This window comes from Apis laboriosa, unplaced genomic scaffold (assembly GCF_014066325.1).
Source record: "Apis laboriosa isolate Shangri-la unplaced genomic scaffold, ASM1406632v1 scaffold5_cov152, whole genome shotgun sequence".
Classification (NCBI taxonomy): domain Eukaryota; kingdom Metazoa; phylum Arthropoda; class Insecta; order Hymenoptera; family Apidae; genus Apis; species Apis laboriosa.
Window position 1 is genome coordinate 92,922 of NW_025223857.1, and position 20,236 is coordinate 113,157.

The 20,236-nt window shown below is 42.5% G+C and overlaps 1 protein-coding gene across 5 annotated transcripts in view; it reads left to right on the plus strand.

Annotated features, from left to right (window-relative positions):
* The first annotated feature begins 4,242 nt into the window (after window positions 1-4,242).
* Window positions 4,243-20,236, plus strand: part of LOC122718070 (TOX high mobility group box family member 3-like) — a 19,937-nt gene continuing 3,943 nt past the window's right edge. Inside the window, exons 1-7 of one of the 5 annotated variants that reach the window (XM_043942744.1) lie at window positions 4,243-5,132; window positions 5,212-5,309; window positions 17,289-17,378; window positions 18,758-18,928; window positions 19,012-19,130; window positions 19,388-19,715; window positions 19,808-19,920. In XM_043942744.1, coding sequence (XP_043798679.1) covers window positions 5,090-5,132; window positions 5,212-5,309; window positions 17,289-17,378; window positions 18,758-18,928; window positions 19,012-19,130; window positions 19,388-19,715; window positions 19,808-19,920 — 962 coding nt within the window. In that variant the 5' untranslated portion in view covers window positions 4,243-5,089. Of the gene's footprint in view, window positions 5,310-14,346; window positions 14,808-16,961; window positions 17,175-17,288; window positions 17,379-18,757; window positions 18,929-19,011; window positions 19,131-19,387; window positions 19,716-19,807; window positions 19,921-20,236 lie in introns of those variants that run through there. The other 4 variants (XM_043942748.1, XM_043942746.1, XM_043942747.1 and 1 more) reach the window with 4 other exon arrangements.

Consider the following 20,236-nt stretch of genomic DNA (forward strand, 5'->3'; position numbering starts at 1 on the left):
TGTCGCGAGGGGCAGCGACGACACAGGTAGCGCAAAACCAGCCAAGTTGCGCGGCTACCATACGTGATATACAAATACCGGGAACCGAATCTTCGAAAAGAGTTTCGGGTTGCGGCACGAGACCGTCAGCTGGCGAGCAGGACCGGTTCCTTTCTTTCTCTTTTTCTTTCTCTCGTTCATGCTCTATCTCTCTTCGCGTGTCCTTTCCACTCCCTTCCTCCCTCTGCATTGAATCGTTTGATCGTCACGTTGCTTCGTTCTTTCTCCTTTGACCGATCTTCGATATTCGAGATCCTTTCGTTTTCTTTCATTTTTCGTTTACTATTACTACCTCTTTTGACAATTCGGAATCACGTTTAGATAAATAAATAGAAATTTAAGATCGACAGTTTGAAACGAAAGTGAAAGAAGTTTGGATCGTTATTTTATAGGTTAGTTGTAAACGTGCGTAGAATTATATCGACGATTATTATCATGGGATTTACGATATTCGTAAAACACGTTTACGTTTCAATTTTAAGAATAAGAATGTAAACATGTGATCTTTGTGATTGATAGTTTGTTTTTACAAGACAAGAGAACAAATCCGAGGAGAGATTTTTAAAAAGCTTGCGGGAGGTGTAGCACTAATGTTTTTGCCGCAGATCGCTCGACCGAAAAAAAAAAAAGGCTTTGTAGAGCATCGATGCTGCTCGGTAACGATGCAAAATTTCTTTTACGCGATTAGACAACGCTCGATTTAACAGTACAGTTCGTTTCAACGAGCGCTTCGACGAACCGTGCCAAGCGTGCTTCGTATCGCGACAAGCTTATGCAAGTAAGTAAGTAAGTAAGTAAGTATACATGCACGTATACATGCTGGCCTGTTCTATCGCGCAATCAAAACGAGATATATGACGAGATTCTTGTTCGCATTACTTTCCAAAATATGTACGTATTTTCATACGCGTTTCGACATGCGCGGAATCCGTATCAACCCATCATGCCATCGATTCTCATACGGCATAATATACTTGTTTCTTTATCTTTTCTATTTTCTCTAATGTTTCTTTTCTTTATTCTCACACATACAGCCCGGAACTAGCCCGGAACTACATTCATATAAATCGATCTTTTAAAAATAGAAGATTCGACTTGAATTTTTCATCGATAACGTTATTTTATTTTATTTCGTTGGTTATCGAAAAGCTTCCTTTTTTTCATCCTCTTAGTTTTACATCGATCTAGGTTATGTAGGTTATTGGTTAGACAGATCATACGTACGGTTGAGTTTCTTGCGTGTATCGTTTAACATTGACGAGTTTGGTCGATCGCTTCTATCTCGGATCGAGAGGAATTTCATATACGCGAAAATATTGGAAATTTAATCTTGATTTATTTATCCTCTTTCCCCTCTCCCCTCGCCCTCCCTACATTTTCACGCCAATCATTTTTAGCCAATCATTATCCATTGTGTCCAGAATGAAAAGAAATTCGTTTTTTTAACTTTGAATTTTTTTCCAAAAAAAATATTCTCATATGAAAAAACTTGTACTTATACTTATATATAGATTTAAAATCAACTCGATTTTAATGTTTAATAAAACAATCATATTAAAACGATTATCTTTCTATTTCCTTGCTGGAATCAATCGAAAAAGATGGAACTAAACTGTTCGTTTGTACGAGACAAGTGGGTGTCGGAAATAAGACGCGAGAAAGAGATGGTCATAGAACGAGGAGGAGGAGGAGGAGGAGGAGGAGGAGGAGGAAGAAAGAAGATTACGGAGACTATGTAGACCAGGCGAGTAAACGGGGAATTCATATCATAGAGTAAGAAGGGATGAAAGATGCAGGTAAGGTACACTTATAGACGGAACGATGGTAGGTAGAAACACAGTAGATAGGTAGAATAGCGAATAGCGCGACAAACGAAGCCCGATCCATAAGAGGAAAGGGAAAGATTGAATAGTCGTATATACTCACCACCCTTTTCTCTAAATCACGTTTATCAGAGACGGATGGCGAGTACTACTAGCGCGATGCAGTAGTATCGAAGTAGAGGAAGGTGCGGCCGAAATGGAAAGAGGAAGAGGATCCGGCCAGGTGAAGGGAGATAGCCTCGTTGGAGGAAGAGAGGACAAAGAGGCGAAGGGCCAGGACGAACGAGGGGGAGGAAGGGAGGAGGGAGGAGGAAGGGAGGGAGAGAAAATTGAAGAGAACGAGAGAGGAGGTGGGGGAAGGGCGAGGGATCGGGAGGAGGGGGAGGGGAGGAGGGAGAGCAGTGGGCGAGCGAGTTGATAAGTTGTCGAGTAGCGGAGCGCGGAGGCGCGAGTCGCGAGGTGCGATGCGCGAGGCAAGAGGCAAGAGGCACGGAGAAGGACGAGTATGAGATGGTGGAAGAAGGGAAAGAAGGGTGAGGAAGCGGAGAAACACGCGGATATTGATTCCCGAGGGATATGCGCGCGCTCGACGAGACTCGGAAATCTAAACGTATGTACGATGCTTTGGCGGACATACAGAAAAGTATACGCGTCGCGCGGCATGCGCATCTATATCTCGATTCATCCGGTGGAGGAGCGGCGGAGGCAGGGCAGAGGAGGCCTGGGCGGCTCGAGCGTGGCGACGGGCGAGAGGGAGAAGGGGGGAGGGGGGAGGGACAGGGGGATCTAAAACAAATCGTTTTTCAAGAAAATGAAACGAGAAAATATGCATGGTATGTATTTACGTACGTATATACGTACGTACGTAGGAAACGAGTCGATAGGCTGAAACGGAAAACGTTGTATAGTTAAAAACTTTTGCGTTATATTATTATTATTGCGATGTATTCCATTTTTTTTTATCACGCCCCCTACTCTTCACGATCTTTTTTTTTTTTTTTCTACGAAAGATGATCGGTCAGAGGTGAATAAGGATATTACAATTAGGATGTATAAAGAGAAAGGAGAATAGATAGAGACAGGTTTCGATTATACATAAGGAAGAAGATAGTCGTGGCACGATGTTACTCGATGCTCATTATGCTCGAACAAAAGCGGCAAGGATAGCTGGAGGAGCAGAGATAAGGATGATAATCTTGATAGTCTATTGAAGGAAATTTCGATTATTGAAAAAAGAAAAAGAAGATATATTTGTTACAGCGTATGTGTACATATATATATATAAATTTCACGATCGGAAAATAAACGACGCGTTTCTCGATATCGTGGCGTTGGTCCCCGTATCGTTACGGGGGATACATGTAACAACATCCGTGAAAGAAGCATGGAGGTGGATAAATTCGCACCTATACCGACGTTACTGCTGCAAACTACGTACCACACGTACGTATACCAACTCGGTCATCACCATTCCGAAATCACTACCACTATCTGCCATCGCTTGCCATTACCTACCACTACCTTCCTCCACTACCTACCACCACCGACCGCTACTTACCACTACCGTTACCACAGCTGACGCCACCTCCGAGACCTACGGGCGACTTTCATGAATGAAACCCACGTGCGATCCACGTGACCGTTCCTGTCAAAATCGTAATTTCTAATTTTCGACTCCCTCCCTACTTTTTCCCTCAATTTCTCGTAATATCGATCGTGCGTCTCGATGATCGAATATCTATATATATATATATATAATCGTTTCCATTTTCTTTCNTATATATATAATTGTTTCCATTTTCTTCCTTTCGTCCGATTATTATATAAACGTATACGAAAATTGTTTAAAAAACAATTTATTATGATTTAAAATGAATCGAATGATTCATTTATATTTTTTCGAACAAGAAGAAAAATCTTGAAAATCCTCCTTTCCATTCCATATACGAGTATATTCATGTAATCTTGGATACATGAGAATATAAAGCAAGGAAGAATTTTCGAAAGATTTCTCGTAGAAAATTATCCGATAAATGGATAAACAAACGGAGAGAATGATAGAGAGAGAGAAAGAGAGAGAGGAGGATCATCATTACTACCAGTGTCACCATTGCCTATCGTTTCATCTCCATCCCCCTACCACGGCGATATTATATCTATCGCTACCACCACTATTGACAGTATGCTGAACATTGGCAACGATGGTGGTGGTGGAGGTGGCGGTGGAGGTGGCGACGGCGGCGGCGATAGCGACGGTGGCGGTGGTGACGGCGGCGGTGGCACCACCGCCAACATTACGATCGTTCTGCTTGCTTTCGCTCTCAGCGTCGACGTTGCTGTTCCCCAGTACCGGTGCGCAGTCGGTGGTCGCGGTCGGTGTCAGATGGTTAAAAGGAAACAGATTCGAGAGCGGAGCGACACCCATAAAGGATAAACACGTTAGTTGATCCACGTGCTCCGGCCTCGTAGCCGGCAGCCGGTTCCAAATCTCGAGATTTCGATTTGCGACAGCCTCGATTCGATCCTGTGATTCGATGCGAACCGGTGAAATGGTGCGATATAAAACGCAAGGAAACGTCGAAAAACCCGCGTAAATTTAATCGAACGAGGATAAATTAATATGTAATTCCTTCGCGCGTGTGTATCATCGACGTGTGTAAGCATCTGTAACCATCCGTATGTACGATAACATTGAAAACATTGTGGAAGAACAAAGGACGAAAAAGGACTAATGGTTGATGGTCAAGAAATTGAAAAAAAAAAAAAAGGAAAAAAGATCGAATTCGAAGAATTAGTTGTGTTTCACGTATCACGGAGAAGGATATTGCAGTGATTTTTATCCTTATCCAAAATCGAGAAAGTTGTTCTTTTCTTTAATTAAAAATCGGAATTGGAATCGAACGCGCTCTACGTTTACGCGTTCCTACTTTCTACGTACTATATATATATATATATATATGTGTGTAGAGTCGTGGGTTTGATCGATCGTATTATCGATTCGATTTACGATCGTAATAACCGTAATATAAAATATCCGACTATAAAATCTCGTGGACGAGAAGAAAGAGAAAGATCGTCTGGTCGATATAGGAAGAAAGGAGGAGAAGCGTAACGAGGAGGAGAAGAAAAAGGAGAAGAAGAAGAAGAAGAAGAAAAAGAAGAAAGGAGAAGAAGCGCAAGGTGGCTGGGGGCGAGGAGGTGACCACCACGGCAGAAGCCGCGGGACGATGAGCGACGGCATAGTCGGTGCAATTGCGATCAGTTTGTTTGGTATCGGTCCTATGCGAATATTTTATTTCGTACATTCGTTCGGAGGAAAGATTTTTCACTCATCGAAGCCTCGTTCCAGGCAGCGAGAAGAAACGTCGAGACAGCATGGATGCTGGTTACACGATACTCGGCAACGATATCGATGTTTGCAGAATGTTCGACCAATTTTCTTACAAGGTTAGTTTTTCTTTTTCTCTCTGAACGGGACGCACACATTTTTCTGTCACACGAGAGAATTTATTCCGCACGAGCAGTGTGTTAAGAAGCATGCACTCTGTCATTTCGTCTCCTTGTTTTTTCGCTTTCGTCTCTTTATCTTTGTCTCGATCGCTCTTGCACTCGATATCGATTTCCATATTTCGTTCGAACATATTTTTCTTTTCGTCTCGTTTAATTTCTCCCCCTCCCCTCTTCAATTAATCACACATTTAATTTCCCGCAATTCTCGTGAATATCTTTGACTTGTTACTCTTATACAGAAATATTTTAGAGGAAGGAATCAAATTGTTGTCGATGGAGCAAAGTTAAAAAGTTGAAAAGTATCGCTTCTCTCGTCACTCGTCAATCGATTAACACGTTTTCGCTACTCGAAATTTTCTTCGAAAATCGAATCGATCGAATCTTCTTATCCTTTAGGATAAAAGCACGGATCGGAGAGGAACATCAGGATATAGATTCGCAGCTTGGATATCGTGCTACCTTTATTTCCGTATTCCGGGTATATATATATACCTTCTTTGACCGTTTCAGCTTTTCATTTGGTCCTCTTGGTGGTTGAAACAAAATGAAAGGCAAACCTATACTACTGGAGGGAGCTGGTATCCATAAAAGAATGAATAAACGTAGATTGGAACGGCATAAAAAAGCGTGTAGGTCTGTGTACCCTTGAGCCAGAGAGAGAGAGAGAGAGAGAGAGAGAGAGAGAGAGAGAGAGAGAGAGAGTACGTGGTGGTGGTGGTGCATTTCCACCACATTTATGTACACGTATCGGGGAGGGGGGAAGAGAGAGGTTGTAGCAAAAATTGAAATCCCGCTGACCGCGAGCGCGCAAAGTAAATTCGTTCTAACGAACGTTGCTAATCGAATTTCCATACTTATCGCAACACAACGTTTGATCAAGGGTTTCTTGCTCGATGGAAACGAAACAGGATTCCTCTTTTCTTCCTTCCTATTCCTTCCTTCTTCTCTCGAAATCTAATCGATCTCGTTTCGAAATCGATTTGCATATTTTTAGCGAGCGATAAAAGAGAGATCTCTGATCTTTTCGAATTTTCGCGCGGAAAATGTATGCGCAATGATAAGCTAAATCCGAATCTAAATCGAACACAGTGGAAAAGTAATCGCACACTATTTACCAAACTTGCTTTCTCTTTCATACTCGTAGACGAGAATTCACTTCGTGGAGAAAGTGTGCCATACACGCACGCGATAACGTCCACGGTACACTAACCATACCGCTATAACGCTATATAACATGTTACGTCGATCTAGGGACAAGAGCGGGATACGCCTAAAATACGAGATATTACGATTTTCCTTGTAGAGAAAATTCGATCACGGATAAAAAACGTGTATAAAAAAGCAAGTTGAAGATTTGCGTGCGCGCAAAATGAGGAATGGAAAGGAAGAAAATTTCGATCGATCGAAATTAACGGTTAAATACTCGGCTGGCGGACTCGGCCTGTCCGTGTATATACAATGGAAGACGAAGATAGCCGGGTCGGAGAATGCCGCGAGTGTTTTAGCGGTAGACCGCATCGGGTAACCGGACGCAGACAGTCGGACAACAGGCTGGCCAACGGGCCACTACGGTCGCAGAGCCACTGACAAAATCATGAGCCACTTGTTGATCGGCCAATGACCATTCGAACACCTCGTTCGACCAAACGTTTCCCGTTACGATATTCCGATTACCGATCCCTGTCTAACTACCGTGCACATTTAACTGTTCCGATCCTTTGAATCTTAATTATTTTCTTCGTATCTTTTATTATCTTCTCCGTATTTACGTGCACTTATATATATATATATACGGGAAGAAAAACGAAAAGAAGAAACGTTTGCAAATTTTGACGAGTAGAGATGAAATACGTATACATGCATAAGCATGTATTCGAAATCGAAATGATACGACAAGGATGAGAAAAATATTGTTATTGCTATTTTTCATCGAATGGCGCGATTTTTTTCCCATTCTCGCGATATCCTTCGCCGTCTCTTTAGGCCTTCGACCCTGTCTTACCTTATCGCATACCACCCTGGTACACCCTCTCCCTCCTCACCCTACTCTTTTTCCCGTTCCCGAGCTCGCGAGCCAGCGAACCCGCGAGTCTTCCTCCTCCCCCACCTTCGCCTAGCCTATTCCGCGTTACCCATCTCCTCTACCCATATCCCTCTCCCTCTCTAGGTCTCAGCCTAGCCACCCACAAACCTCTACCCCCAGACTGCCGCCGCTCGCGACTCCCTCGCCCACCGCCCCGTGTTCTCCCCTCCCCCTCCTCCCCCGCTCCCCTCCCCCTTCCCCCCAACCCTCTTCCCCGCGCGCTTTCCTCCTGTTTCTCTTTCGCCTCTTTCTCTCTCTCGTTAAATCAATAAGCCATTCGGCCTGCTCGCTACACTGGCAACGGGGCACTTTGCCCGATTTTCTTTCCGATCGGATTCCTTTTTCTTTTCTTTTTTTTTTTTTTTTCCTTTTCTTTTCTCCCCCCGCGAATGTAATCACTCCGCGAAAAGGGGGAGCGACAAAGAGACGAAGGCTTTCATCGCGGACGATATTGATAATTATTCGGTTTCTAACATCGAATCGATGTATTTTCACGATATACGTTTTATATCTTTTGAGGGAATAATATCCTCGTGAGGAGGATAGGAAGGGAGGAAATTGTTCGAGGGGATGAAAAGAAGAAAAAAAAAAACAGAGCAACGTGGAATCAGACGAGGAGAGATAGAGAGAGAGAGAGAGAGAGAGAGGGAAGGGAAAAGAAAGAGGAGAGAGAAAAGAGAGAAAGAGTAACTAAGCGTAGGTAGCGAGTTGGTAAAGCAAGCGAATAAAGCGTAACGGAGAAGCGAGTTCGTTCGTATTTGAAAGTTTCGGTGCAAACTCGGGAGCGAGGCAGTCGAATACAATGGCCAGGCAGAAGTTTCCTCGAAACTAAACAAGTTTATTTAACTTACCTCGGCACACCGGTTCCCATCCCTCCCCCTCCTCCCCCTCCCCCCCTCCATTCCTCCCCCGACTCTCCTTCCTGCAGCAGCCTCATCTCTGCGTAGAATCTGCCCTGCGAACTTCTTCCTTTCCACTTCTCATCAAATACGATTCTTCTTCTTCTTCTTCGCCTACTCGACCATCTTTCCTCGCTCTCTCTCTCTCTCTCTCTCTCTCTCTCTCTCTCTCTCTCTCTCTCTTCTCATTTGATTTTATCTCGTTTCATCTCATCTCAACTCGTCGTCTCATCTTACCCCAATTCTCCTCCTCTACCCGTTCCTCCTTCGTCTTATCCCACTTGCATGAACCACTCACTACTCGCCCCTGTACTTGCAATAACGTCAAGTTTTCCAAAAGTTTCCGACAGATTAACGACTATTGGAATTGTTCGAGTTTATGGAAGAACGTGGTATGTTGTAATAGCCAAAAAGGATTACGAAACCTCTTGCTCTTGTAGAGAAATTGACGTATTTTATTCTAATAATAATATTCGTACCGTCGGCGAGAAAGATGTTGCTTGGCTGAAAAGAGACCGGGAATGAAAAGGTAAAAGAGATAGAGATAGAGAGAGGGGGAGGAAAAAAAGGAGATTCCATTTGGAGGAGGAAAATGAAAGAGGACGAAAAGTCGCGGGAGTGTAGTAGTAGTAGTAGTTTCTACGTCCATCCGCGAATGCATGCTGCGAAATGGGATACGTACGTATGCTGTATATCTTCTTTATGGCAACCATTAACATATTTTTTGCCGCGTGTATTACCATACAATAGTGGCGCAAATATTACAACTTATGGCCGTAAATCAGAGGACGGGAAAGGGTGGCCTGGAAGACGAAACGTTGGGGAAAGGAAGAGAAAGAGAACGGAAATGGGAATGGGGAATAGAAACGGGAACGATAACGAAAATGCGAGAGTAAGAGATCGAAAACAGCGGTGGAAGAGAGAGAGAGAGAGAGAAGAAAGAGGGAGAGAAAGAGAGAGAGAGAGACGTTGATATTACGTGAGGAAGCAGGAAAGTTGCTCCGTGTAAAATCCACGATTCGAACGTAAAAGACGAGTCGATTCTTTCGTTTTCATCGTAAACGAGATACCGAGTGTGCGACCGACCGTGATGGATACAACACAAGGTCGTTGACGCGGGCCACATGTCCGATAAAACGAGGATACGAAGTAAGTATGGTTACCGAAAGAAGCGAAGGAGTAGTATTATAATAATACACTGACAATCGTTTTATTACGAAGATCGAATATACCGATCCGAATTTTCAACGACGAAAAAGAAAAAGAAAAACGTATGGATGTATGTATTTATTTTCGTTATTTTCGTTTTTTTTTTTTCTCCTCTTTATCCTTCACCCGAATAAGGAAAAAAAACAAACGACGACGTTGGACGACGTTAATATCTTCTCCTGTGCAGCAAAGTTATATAAGCTACGCGTAGTATTCCCCGCGTTGGTGTTCTCGAACGCATTAAAACGGAAACGCTGGAGAAATTTCAGATAATGTTCAATAGTAAATTAAGATATAATAACTTTCGTGAAAGTTGTACGCCGGCAAGGAGATGGAAGAGAAGAGGAAAAAGGCGGCGGAGAGACATAGAGGGAGGGAGAGAGGGAGGAAGGTAGGTAGGTAGGTAGGTAGGTAGGGAGAACTCCATTAACTTTTATTTCTCCGGGAAAGTAACTTTGCCCCTTCCTCTACCTCCCCTCCGTTCCCGCGTAAGACAACTACCCATCGCCTCTCCTCCTCTCCGCTCTTCCCTTCCCTTCGCCGCTGCACCTCCTTCCTTCGCGTCCCGTCGTCGTCGCCGTTTCGCGTTCGCCACTACCTCCTCTCCTCCACCTTCTTCGCCACCTCCACCACCTTCTACCGCCCTCGCTACCTCCACTACCGCTACCATCACCACCACCACTACCACCGTCCATTTCAACCGCTCCTCCCGCCTCCTCTCGAACCTCCGCCTTCCTCTCTTTCGGCAATTCGTCCCGCTTCTTCGAGAGGATTCCCCTCCGTTCCATCGTCGTCGTCCTCGTCGTCGTCATCTTCGTCGTCATCGTCGTCGTCGTCGTCGTCGTCGTCGTCGCGGCTCGCGCTGCGCTCCACTGGGTTGGCCGATCTCTCCTCTTCTCCTCTCTTCCTACCTTAAGGTACACCTCGACGGTGCACCTCGATGAAACTTTGCAAAGCGACTTAGTCAAACTTTAATAAATTCCTTCGTAGAGTTTGAAAGCGGTTCTACGCGGGATTGCAAATGATTGCGTTTCCTTGCGCATCGACCGACCTTCTCCTCCAGGATTTCTCCACTCTACTGTTCCTCTTCCTTTCTCTCCCTCTCTCTTTCTCTCTCTCCCCCCTCCCCTTTCTTCTTTCTTTCGTTCGTTCCAATCGAAAGAAACGAAATCGGCGGACGAAGTGAAACGATCACGCATGCTGGTAAGCGATATGAGATGGATTAAAATCCGTTGTATCACGTTGTGATCAAAACGAAAGAACGCCGCCGATCGGGAAGAATCAAGAGAGAAGATCGGATATGATACGAGTCTGTGTATACGCATTCCCATGGCAACGATCTCGATCTGTGATAGAAACTGGGAGAACAGGGGAACGGAGAACGATCTAGATAATGTATTCGATACAGGTAATATATAGCGTTCCAGATACAATATTTATGTCTCCACCAGTATTTTGCCACCAGTCCATTATTCATTCCGTAGCGGTGAATAAGCATTTCAGACTGCCTATCGTATCGTTTGCGAGCTTCTTATTCCATCCAAGTGAATCGCTGTATTCTCAATCTTTCCGAATTTCAGCAACAAATTTTTTACGTTGCTCTCATCGTCAACCTCGTACTCCTAACACGCTCGTCGTTACGCGTGTCAATCGCGATCGAATTTGAATTCGAATTCGAATTCAAAGTTTAATGAGAAAAAAAAAAAATAAAAGCGTGATTGTATAGATAAAATTTATCTATACAGAAATAAACGGAAAGGATAAAGGGGAAAAAATAGAAGAGAGAAAGAGAAAAAGAAAATTTAGAGAGGGAGAGAGACAGAGAGAGAGAAAAGCTAAGAACGATCAGATCCAGAGGGTAGACAAGATTCACACTTGTTGCTCCCTTCTTGGCTGTACGGGCTGAAAAGCCCGTTTATCCGAAGAATTTCCTGCGGTCAAAAGGTCACGTGCACGATCTTCCATATTCTCGCCTTTCTCTCTTTCTCTCTCTCTCTCTCTCTCTCTCTCTCTCTCTCTCTCTCTTTCTCTCTCTCTCTTTCTCTCTCTCTCTCGTTTTCCCTTTCTTTTCTACTTTCGATCGATCGATCAAACCCGTCGTCTCCGGTGTCCGAGTGGAATATCAAACGGAAAAACAGTCCTTCTCAGTTCGGCCGTCAGATGGAATAAAGATCGAATGGTGGAGGGGAGAGAGGAGGGAGGGGAGAAAATGGAAAAAGGAGAAAAAGTGGAACGTAGGAACGCGAGAATAGAGAAACGTTCGCTTAGCGTGACTGGTAATAAAAGATCTACGCGAGATAAGCGGACGCTCGCGTAATAAGTAAAACCGGTTTAAGAGACCGTCGACGATAATACGAATCGATGTACACACGGTTAAAGGATAAAGACGAAAACGCAATTTGAGCCGAGTTGCGCGATTCATCTCTTTCTTACGCCTTGTGGCGTAACATCAAAAAGGGTTGAAGGTGATAGATGTCTTCGAAAGGACGAAGGTGATAGGCAACGAAACGAGAAAGTGCAAACATATGGGAGAAAGAAATAAAAAAAAAGAAAAAAAGAAGAAAAGAGAAAATCGCGATGAGCCTCGGGCGATTATCGCTTGTGCAAACGTTGCCTCGAAGGAATTTATAAAATCAACGTTTCTTCCGAGAAACCGTTGAAGAACACAATAAATTTAACGAATTTTTTTTCCAAGTACGAGGCAAGAAAATGATACGATAATAAAAATGTAAAATTTCGAGTTTCGTTTTTGTGATTGGTTATCGGTTAAATTTGATCGACACTCGATACGTCCACTTTCTCTCTCTCTCATACTATCAGTGTTTTCGCCGCTTTTTGGCGGAGCAAAGTAGCGGGACAGAGACTGTCCCGTGAGAGAATATCGATTCGGTTGCCCGCTCCATGATCAAATCCACGGTTCCATCGTTCAATTCTTTTAACCGAAGAGATCCCGATTCTATTTTTTACGACACGATTTAAAATTGATCTTCTTATCATTATCTTTTTTTTCTTCCGTTTTTTTACGATTCGCACAATTATTACGCGAATACTCGAAAGATTTTACACCTCCTACGTTTTAAATAATAAAGAGCGAATACTTTCGATATATATATATATATGTACGTATACATAAATAGTTTGGATGGATAATTAATTAAAATGTTTTTTGAACAGATCAGTTAACAAATTTACGTTAAAATCATCGACCGTGTTCGATACCGTGTAACAATTTTGTTCGAGTAAATATTTCGAATAGAGATTGTCGCTTCTCGCGATTGAATACGGGATATGCTGCACGGGAATATAGTACGTTAATGCGATTGGAATGCCACTGAAATTAAAGCCACCTTTCACGGGAATGTAATGACTCTTTATAAACTGCGACGTAACCCCTGTTTCCTCGGGCCACGCGGCACACTCGATTGCCATCACAGTCGTGTCCTACTTTCTTGGAATATTCGAGTAACCAAGTATCGGTAGATAACGCGTGTTTAACATGCGTTTAGTGTATAATACCAATTTAATTATTTATATAGTTGTGCGTGTTTATTTTACAACGAAATAATTTTTAACGAATCGATTTCCCGTTTTCTGGAATTTTGATCATTTTGCTTTCTACCTATATCGATAAATCTTGAATTTTCGAAAATCGAGCGTATCGAACGGAAACTCAAAATTCTATGTTTACATCGTAAAAAATGCTCGTAAGTATAAATTCTAATCACTAATAAATGAATCTGGAATATCGAGTATAATAAGGATTATTTTATTTCTCGTTTTTCGAAAGATATCGTCAATTTTTTTCTTTTTTCTTTTCTTTTTCATTTAAAAAAAGAAAGATAAGAAAATGATTTTTTTCCATTTGTGCCAATGTTGCGAACAATTTCTTTCGTCATCGTTTGACCGCGCGCGCGTCATACGTCGCGAGTCCTCTTTCCACTGTTCGTTGCGCCACCGGCCTCTTTCAATCCTGTACACCACGTCCCTCCGCTCCCGCTCTCTAAACAGGAACCCCACTCCTATCTTGTGGCCCCTCTCCGTGTTTCAAACCGACCCCTTTCTTCCACGATGTAGCGATCGCAGCTTGTTAACTGGGCCACGAACCACCGACTACGAATATTATTCGCGTGATTCGATGTGATTCAAAAGTAAACTATTATTATTACGCGTATCGTATATCGAAAAACGGTATTTAATATTACCGGTTTGGGATTTTCTTGGCGAGCGTAATCGAAACATCGGATATTTCGATCACGATATATCAAAAGATTCGATTCCCTCGTCGTCGAGAATTAGATCGAATTTCAACTTATATGTACGTATACATATAAGATATATAATCGTACGATGAATTGTATTTCGTTATGTAACGCGAAAATTAATTTTTTCATAAACATATCAGAAAAAAAAAATCGAATCGAAAAGTAAAAAAAATCGGTCTTCCAGATTCAAATATAAATCACATTTGTTCGTACATTGTCGTTAAATTCATTCCTCGTTCATTCCTTTTAATTATTTCTCTCTATGTTTTGAATAACAATTGTCCATTTGTTTAACTGTGGTAACTAAGTCGTATATTTGTACAATTTTTCGTAAATGAGTGGTAATACGTCGTCCAATGTACGTCGTTTCGCGTTGTATCGTATCGTTTCGTTGCACACATTGTATCCTTTATCGATATACGTTAGACAGGGGGCGCACGAATCTACTCCCCTGTCGAGAGATCTATCCCCACTATCGAAGCGTGCCACAAACTGAACCTCCCTTCAATCATTCCCGCGCCGGCCGCCGCGAGGAGCGCGCGTCGTTTTGCCACGCTGTCACGAGTTACGCCACGAGTCGAATACGTTGTGTATGTGCATAGCGATTTGTATTTTGGTTACGTGTTATGTTTCGATAAAATCATTGTGTACGTGTTTACCTATGTCGATGTAACGTAACGAGAGCGCGTGGTGATGTGAAAACGTGTTGCTTGATTAGTGTCGACGTGTGCATAGACGGTCGAATGACAAAAAGTCGTCGAATCGAATCGTTTCGTTCGTTTCGTTTCTATCTTATCGAACGTATGTAACGTTTCCTTTCGACTTGTTTTCTTTCGAATCGAATCATTTTTACAGAAAGAAGCTGCGTTTTAAAAGAGAAGGATTCATCGTGGTACGCTAACGGTATCGCGGCACGCTGCACGTTACACGTGCATTCGATAACCTGGATCCCGTCCCGACGAGTCGTCGGTTCGTCTCATCGGTAAGTCATCGATCTTGGGATTCTTTTAACCGATATCAATCAACGTTACTTTTTATCGGGAATTTTCTCGATAGCGGTAATTGTAATTGAATTTTTAAGCTTCAAAATTAAGATTCGTTACTCTATCCGAAATAGTTGGTGTTTGCTTTCGAAATATATTCGAGATAATCTTGAGCCGCCATCTGTTGGTGGAAGATTCAACTTTACGAATGACGCCGATTCTAATATTCGTAAATACTTTTCGATCGTTGGATTCTTAAATTGTTTCTCAAATTGGATCGATCGATGATCGTTGTATCGTTTGTATCGTTGTATCGCGTGAACTAGGATATCGTATCGAAGTATCGAACCGTATTAAAATTATAATATTAAATTCGTTTACGTTTCGCACCGTTTCTAACGTTTTAGATTAAAAAATCGAAACGATATTTAAAAACATTTCCTTCATCCAACGAGGTAGTGGGCACGTTCGACGAGATTATTTTTGGGAAGAAGATGTATAAGATCTTTTGGGAAAAATTGGGAAAAAAACGACGAGAAAAAGGAACGAGCTACAGATTACAAATGGTGATGATGTTGAATATGAGGTGGGAGCGTAGCGGGGCGGGAGGGATTGGGACGAGAAACAGGTTTAACATCGGTTATTATACGCTGAGTAAGAGTATACATCTATTGAATATCTCTAGCTTTTGCTTTGCTTCTCTCTTGTTTCTTACTTACTTCAAATGACTCTCCTTTCTTTTTCTCGATGTTTTTTTAATTCGCGTTTCAACTACTTTTCACACTCTATTACTATGCGTTATTATGCTTGTTATTTAAATCTTTCGAACACTGTCAAAATGGATAATCGACGGATTTAGACGAAAAAGTTATTCGAATATATCGATGTCAAGATATATTCGACGAATGATTTATCTTCTTTTCGTTCGTTAACTAAAAGCGTAATTATAAATAATATTGGAGAAACGAACAAACGAAGGCGTGATTATCAGTCGAAACAAAATATCCATTGTCAAAATTGACAGGTTAATGAAATATTCTTCGCACGAACTCACTACTCGTTTCGATTCGATTTGGATTTTCTCGTTGATCTTTCTTACATCTCGTCTATCTACCAATCGACTATCCAACCTATCTACCTATATACCTACCTACCTGCTTGTCTGCCTGCTTGCTTACCTACCTACCTACCTACCTACCTACCTACCCACCTACCTACCTGCTCGCTTTCTTGCTTGTCTGCTTACCTACCTACCTGCCTGCCTGCCTGCCTGCCTGCTTGCTTGCTTGTCTGCCTGCCTGCCTGCTGTTGCTTCTATTGGGAAAAGTAACGTATCGTGCACCTTACCTTCTTCTTTTTCTTTCCATCACGATTAATTTTTCGTTATCCTCCCTCCTTCTTATACATCGTCTTTTATCATTAATATTATCGTTCTTCTTCGAAATTGTTGTGGTATGATTAGTTCTTTTAATTTAAATAAGTACCGTTCGATTTGATATTTTTTTTTTATTTCGATAATTTCCAAATATTTTTAAGTATTTATTTTTCATCGATTCATTTCATTGATTTTTCTATCGAATCTTCTATTTAGATATCTCGTTTCGTTCAATTTTACGATTTCGAATCGAATGAATAATTGCTCCACTCGATAAAAATCGTAACACGTGTTTCAAACATGAGAACGTAAATTCGCCGTAAAAAATTGAAAGAATTGAATTGAAAGATTTCAAAAACGATGAGGAAAGATCTAGGTAAGAACGAAGAATTTATAGATTACCCAGTTGACAAATTTATCCTTGTTACATCATCGAGACGGAGATAAGGCGAGAAGAAGAAATAAACGTTCTCTTTAGTTGTAAATTAAAAAAAAAAAAAAAAAAAATCGAACGGTCTTTCGAATCAAAAGTTGAATCGAAATAATAATGAATAAGAATAATTGAAATTGGAAAAAAAAAAAAAAAAGCAAAACATTGGAATTTGCGTAATAAGAGAGGAAAAACGTTGCTTTTAAAATGAATTCGATACGTGTAATGGAAATACGATCCGATTGATCCTATCACGAGCACCTAAAGACGAGATTAAGCGATTCTCGTTCGAGAACGCGGAAGCGCGGATTTCTCGTGTTCTTACCATGCAAAACATCGAACGAATAGAATCGACGAACTCACGCTTGTCGAGGCCATTGACCGTAAAAAGGGTGGAAGGAAGGAAGGAAGGAAGGAAGGAAGGAAGGACGCGCTTGTCCCGTCCCGCGGAAAGGATACAACCGGGATCGACAAATTGCGCGACAATATTTTTGGGAAGGAAAGGATGATGATGGAGAGAAGGGAAAAAATGGGTGGCGAAATTTGCGAAACGGCGCAAATGTACGTTTCTCATACGAATATTCAATGGAAAGATATACACTCGCGCGCACACACACACACATATACACACATACATACACATATATATATATTTCTTTTTTTAATTTGTTTCAGAGAAACGAGAGTTTGGATTTTTCGTTGAACGTTCCGCAGCATCATCATTCGACGCAGTATCATCAGAATAGCTACGCCATGGCCGATCAAGTAAGTTCTCGAATACATATATATATATATATATATATATATATATGTATATATATTTGCGAAAATGGTTAATTCGTAGGAAGGAAGAAGGTTGGTTATCGGTGGATATGGGAAGGCAGGGGCGGAGACGGTCGGGTACGGGACACGGGGACCGGGCACACCGGGCACACCGGGCGAAAGCGCGAGCGTGAACGGGTTGGCTGATGCGGGCGGGTGGGAGGGCGAGAGGAGAGCGAAAAGGGGGTGTAGGAAAGATACGACTATCTTACTCCTCGGCCGAGTAGGCAGAGGGCGAGAGAAACGGCGGTGGGGTTGGGGGCTTGGGTTAGGGTACGGGGGCAGGAGCGTGGAACGGGTTGGCAGGGTGGCGGGGGCGGCGGAGGGATCGCGGGTAGGGGGGGAGGGGAGGGCGCGGAGAGAAAGAAAAGTTTGGAAGCTGTGCGGTGAAGGAAGAAGATGGATAGACGCGCGTAGTCGATTCGGAGATGGAAAGGGAGCAGAGGTGGAGGAGAAGGAGGTGCACGAGAGGAGGAGTAGGAGGTGTAGGAGTAGTTGAAATAGGACGAGTACGCGTACACGCGAGCATCGACGGGACGGTTATGGGACGTTACGGGACGGAGCGCGGTGAAAAGGGAGAGGGAGAGAGAGAGAGAGAGAGAGAGAGAGAGGCGAGAGCGAAACGATAGAGTAAGAGAAACATCGCGAGGTAAGGGGTAACGCGCGATGGGCACAGTAAGGGTAGAGGGGCAGAGGTATACTCGATCAATAGGCAAGTACGTTCCTTCAAAGGAAAATTCCTGATGCTATTAAATCCAATTTAAAAACTTTTATTCCCCATGGCCCGACACGCTCTACACGGCAAATGTATTTTCCTTCCTTCGTGTTCCCTGCCTCGAAACGTTGATAAATCGCTAAAAGGATTTCAAACGATTCGCCGTGATGATCTCTCTCTCTCTCTCTCTCTCTCTCTCTCTCTCTCTCTCTCTCTCTCTCTTATGTGAAACGTATATATCGATCGAGAAACGATCGAAAGCGTGAATGATCGAATGTTCGTCCTTGCGTTAAATTTGACGAAATTAATCCAGAGTTTGAGCGAAGATCGAATTATCCAAATACCGAACGAATGTTGGCTCGCATTCGTCTTAAAAAAAGAAAAAGATTCTTTTGATTCGAACGAATGGGAATCGATCGATGATCGTCTACTCTAAACGAGCTTTTGCTTTCTATGTTCTATGTTTTTGCTCATCTACATATTGTCCGCATCAAGTCGACGTGTTTCCATTCTTGTCGGTTTTCTTTCAAAACCATTTGGGACCGTTCTCTTCAAAGAGAATTTGTAACACGAGATTCAAACCCAAACACATTTCTTTTCTTCGCAGACGTTTCACACCCCTAGTTTTGGTGACGAGGATTTCGATATACCGGCCATCCACTCCCATTCTCACCAACAACATCAGCAACAGCAACAACAGCCTCAACAGCAACAGCAGCATCAAACGCAACAACAAACTCAGCCTCAACATGATCCGATGCACGGTTACCAAACACAGGTAAATTTGCCGCGAGACGACGACGACGACGACGATAGCTTGAAAGACTGAAACGATTATCTTCGTTCAAATGCTTTTCGCAGATGATGCAAACCGGTAACGTTCAACAATCTTCGGACGGATTGAATTTAGATCCTGGTGGATATCAACAATCCCTTTACTTGCAACAGGATCACTCGATGCAACAACCGATTAGCGTAAGGTAAGATTTTTAACGTTGTAAATTGATCCTTGTAATTGGCTCGGTTAACGAATCTCATATCGATTATATCTTACCGATCGGTAAAAATGGATGGCGTTTGTGGCGGATTTGGTGGTAATTGTCGATTAATAACCCACCATGGGGTCTGATTCCGTTATGAAATCAGGATCGATCGATCGTTTGATTCTCGATACGAGATCATTTTAGGCAGGTTTCTGTTCGTTTTTCATCTTCTTTTTCGATGTTATTTTTCCTAGCTCGACATATAATACGTCGCAGGGTTCGTACGTGAGTATGAGCTCACCACGACAACAACATGGAAACCAGCAAATAATGTTGCTTCAACAGCAGCAGCAGCAGCAACAGCAACACCAGCAACAACAAGTTCAGTTGCAACAGCATATACAGTACATGCACACTCAACAGCAACAGCAACAACAGCAACAACAATTGCAGCAGCAAATGCAGTATAGAAGTCCAACGGGTGGTAGTCCCTCCGCGATACAATCGAATACTGTACCCGAGCCGAATAACAATACCACTACTAGCGAGGATAGCGACGACAGTACGCCTCATTCCGGAATGGTGAGTTTGGTGAGCAATTGATCGAATCGGTCTCTGATCTAACCGAAATAAAGAACTAGTAAATCTTGCGCGATTCGTATTCGTTTGTACAGATTACCGGGATTAAGCGACCCTCGCCGGAGCCGACTGACGTTGGAGCAAAAAATCAAAGGAAACCAAAATCGCAGAAAAAGAAGAAAAAGAGGGATCCCAACGAACCGCAAAAGTGAGTGACGTTTTTATTTTTTTTTTTTTTTTTTTTTTTTTTTCCTCTTTTCTTTCCGATTTATAATCGGGTTTAAACTCGTCTCCCGCTCTTTCACGCGTTTATGCAGTATCGGATTTGTAACTTAACTCGATCGAATCGAATTAAGAATAGTAAAACGAGAAACGAGTCGATAACAAATTTTACGCGTTTAAACACGGTCTCAAATCCTCGTTTTCCATTAAATATTTGAACGCGTCAACAATTACTATCGAATCGGCCAGCTTTTCCACGTTTTACTACGAAATCTCTCTCTCTCTCTCTCTCTCTCTCTCTC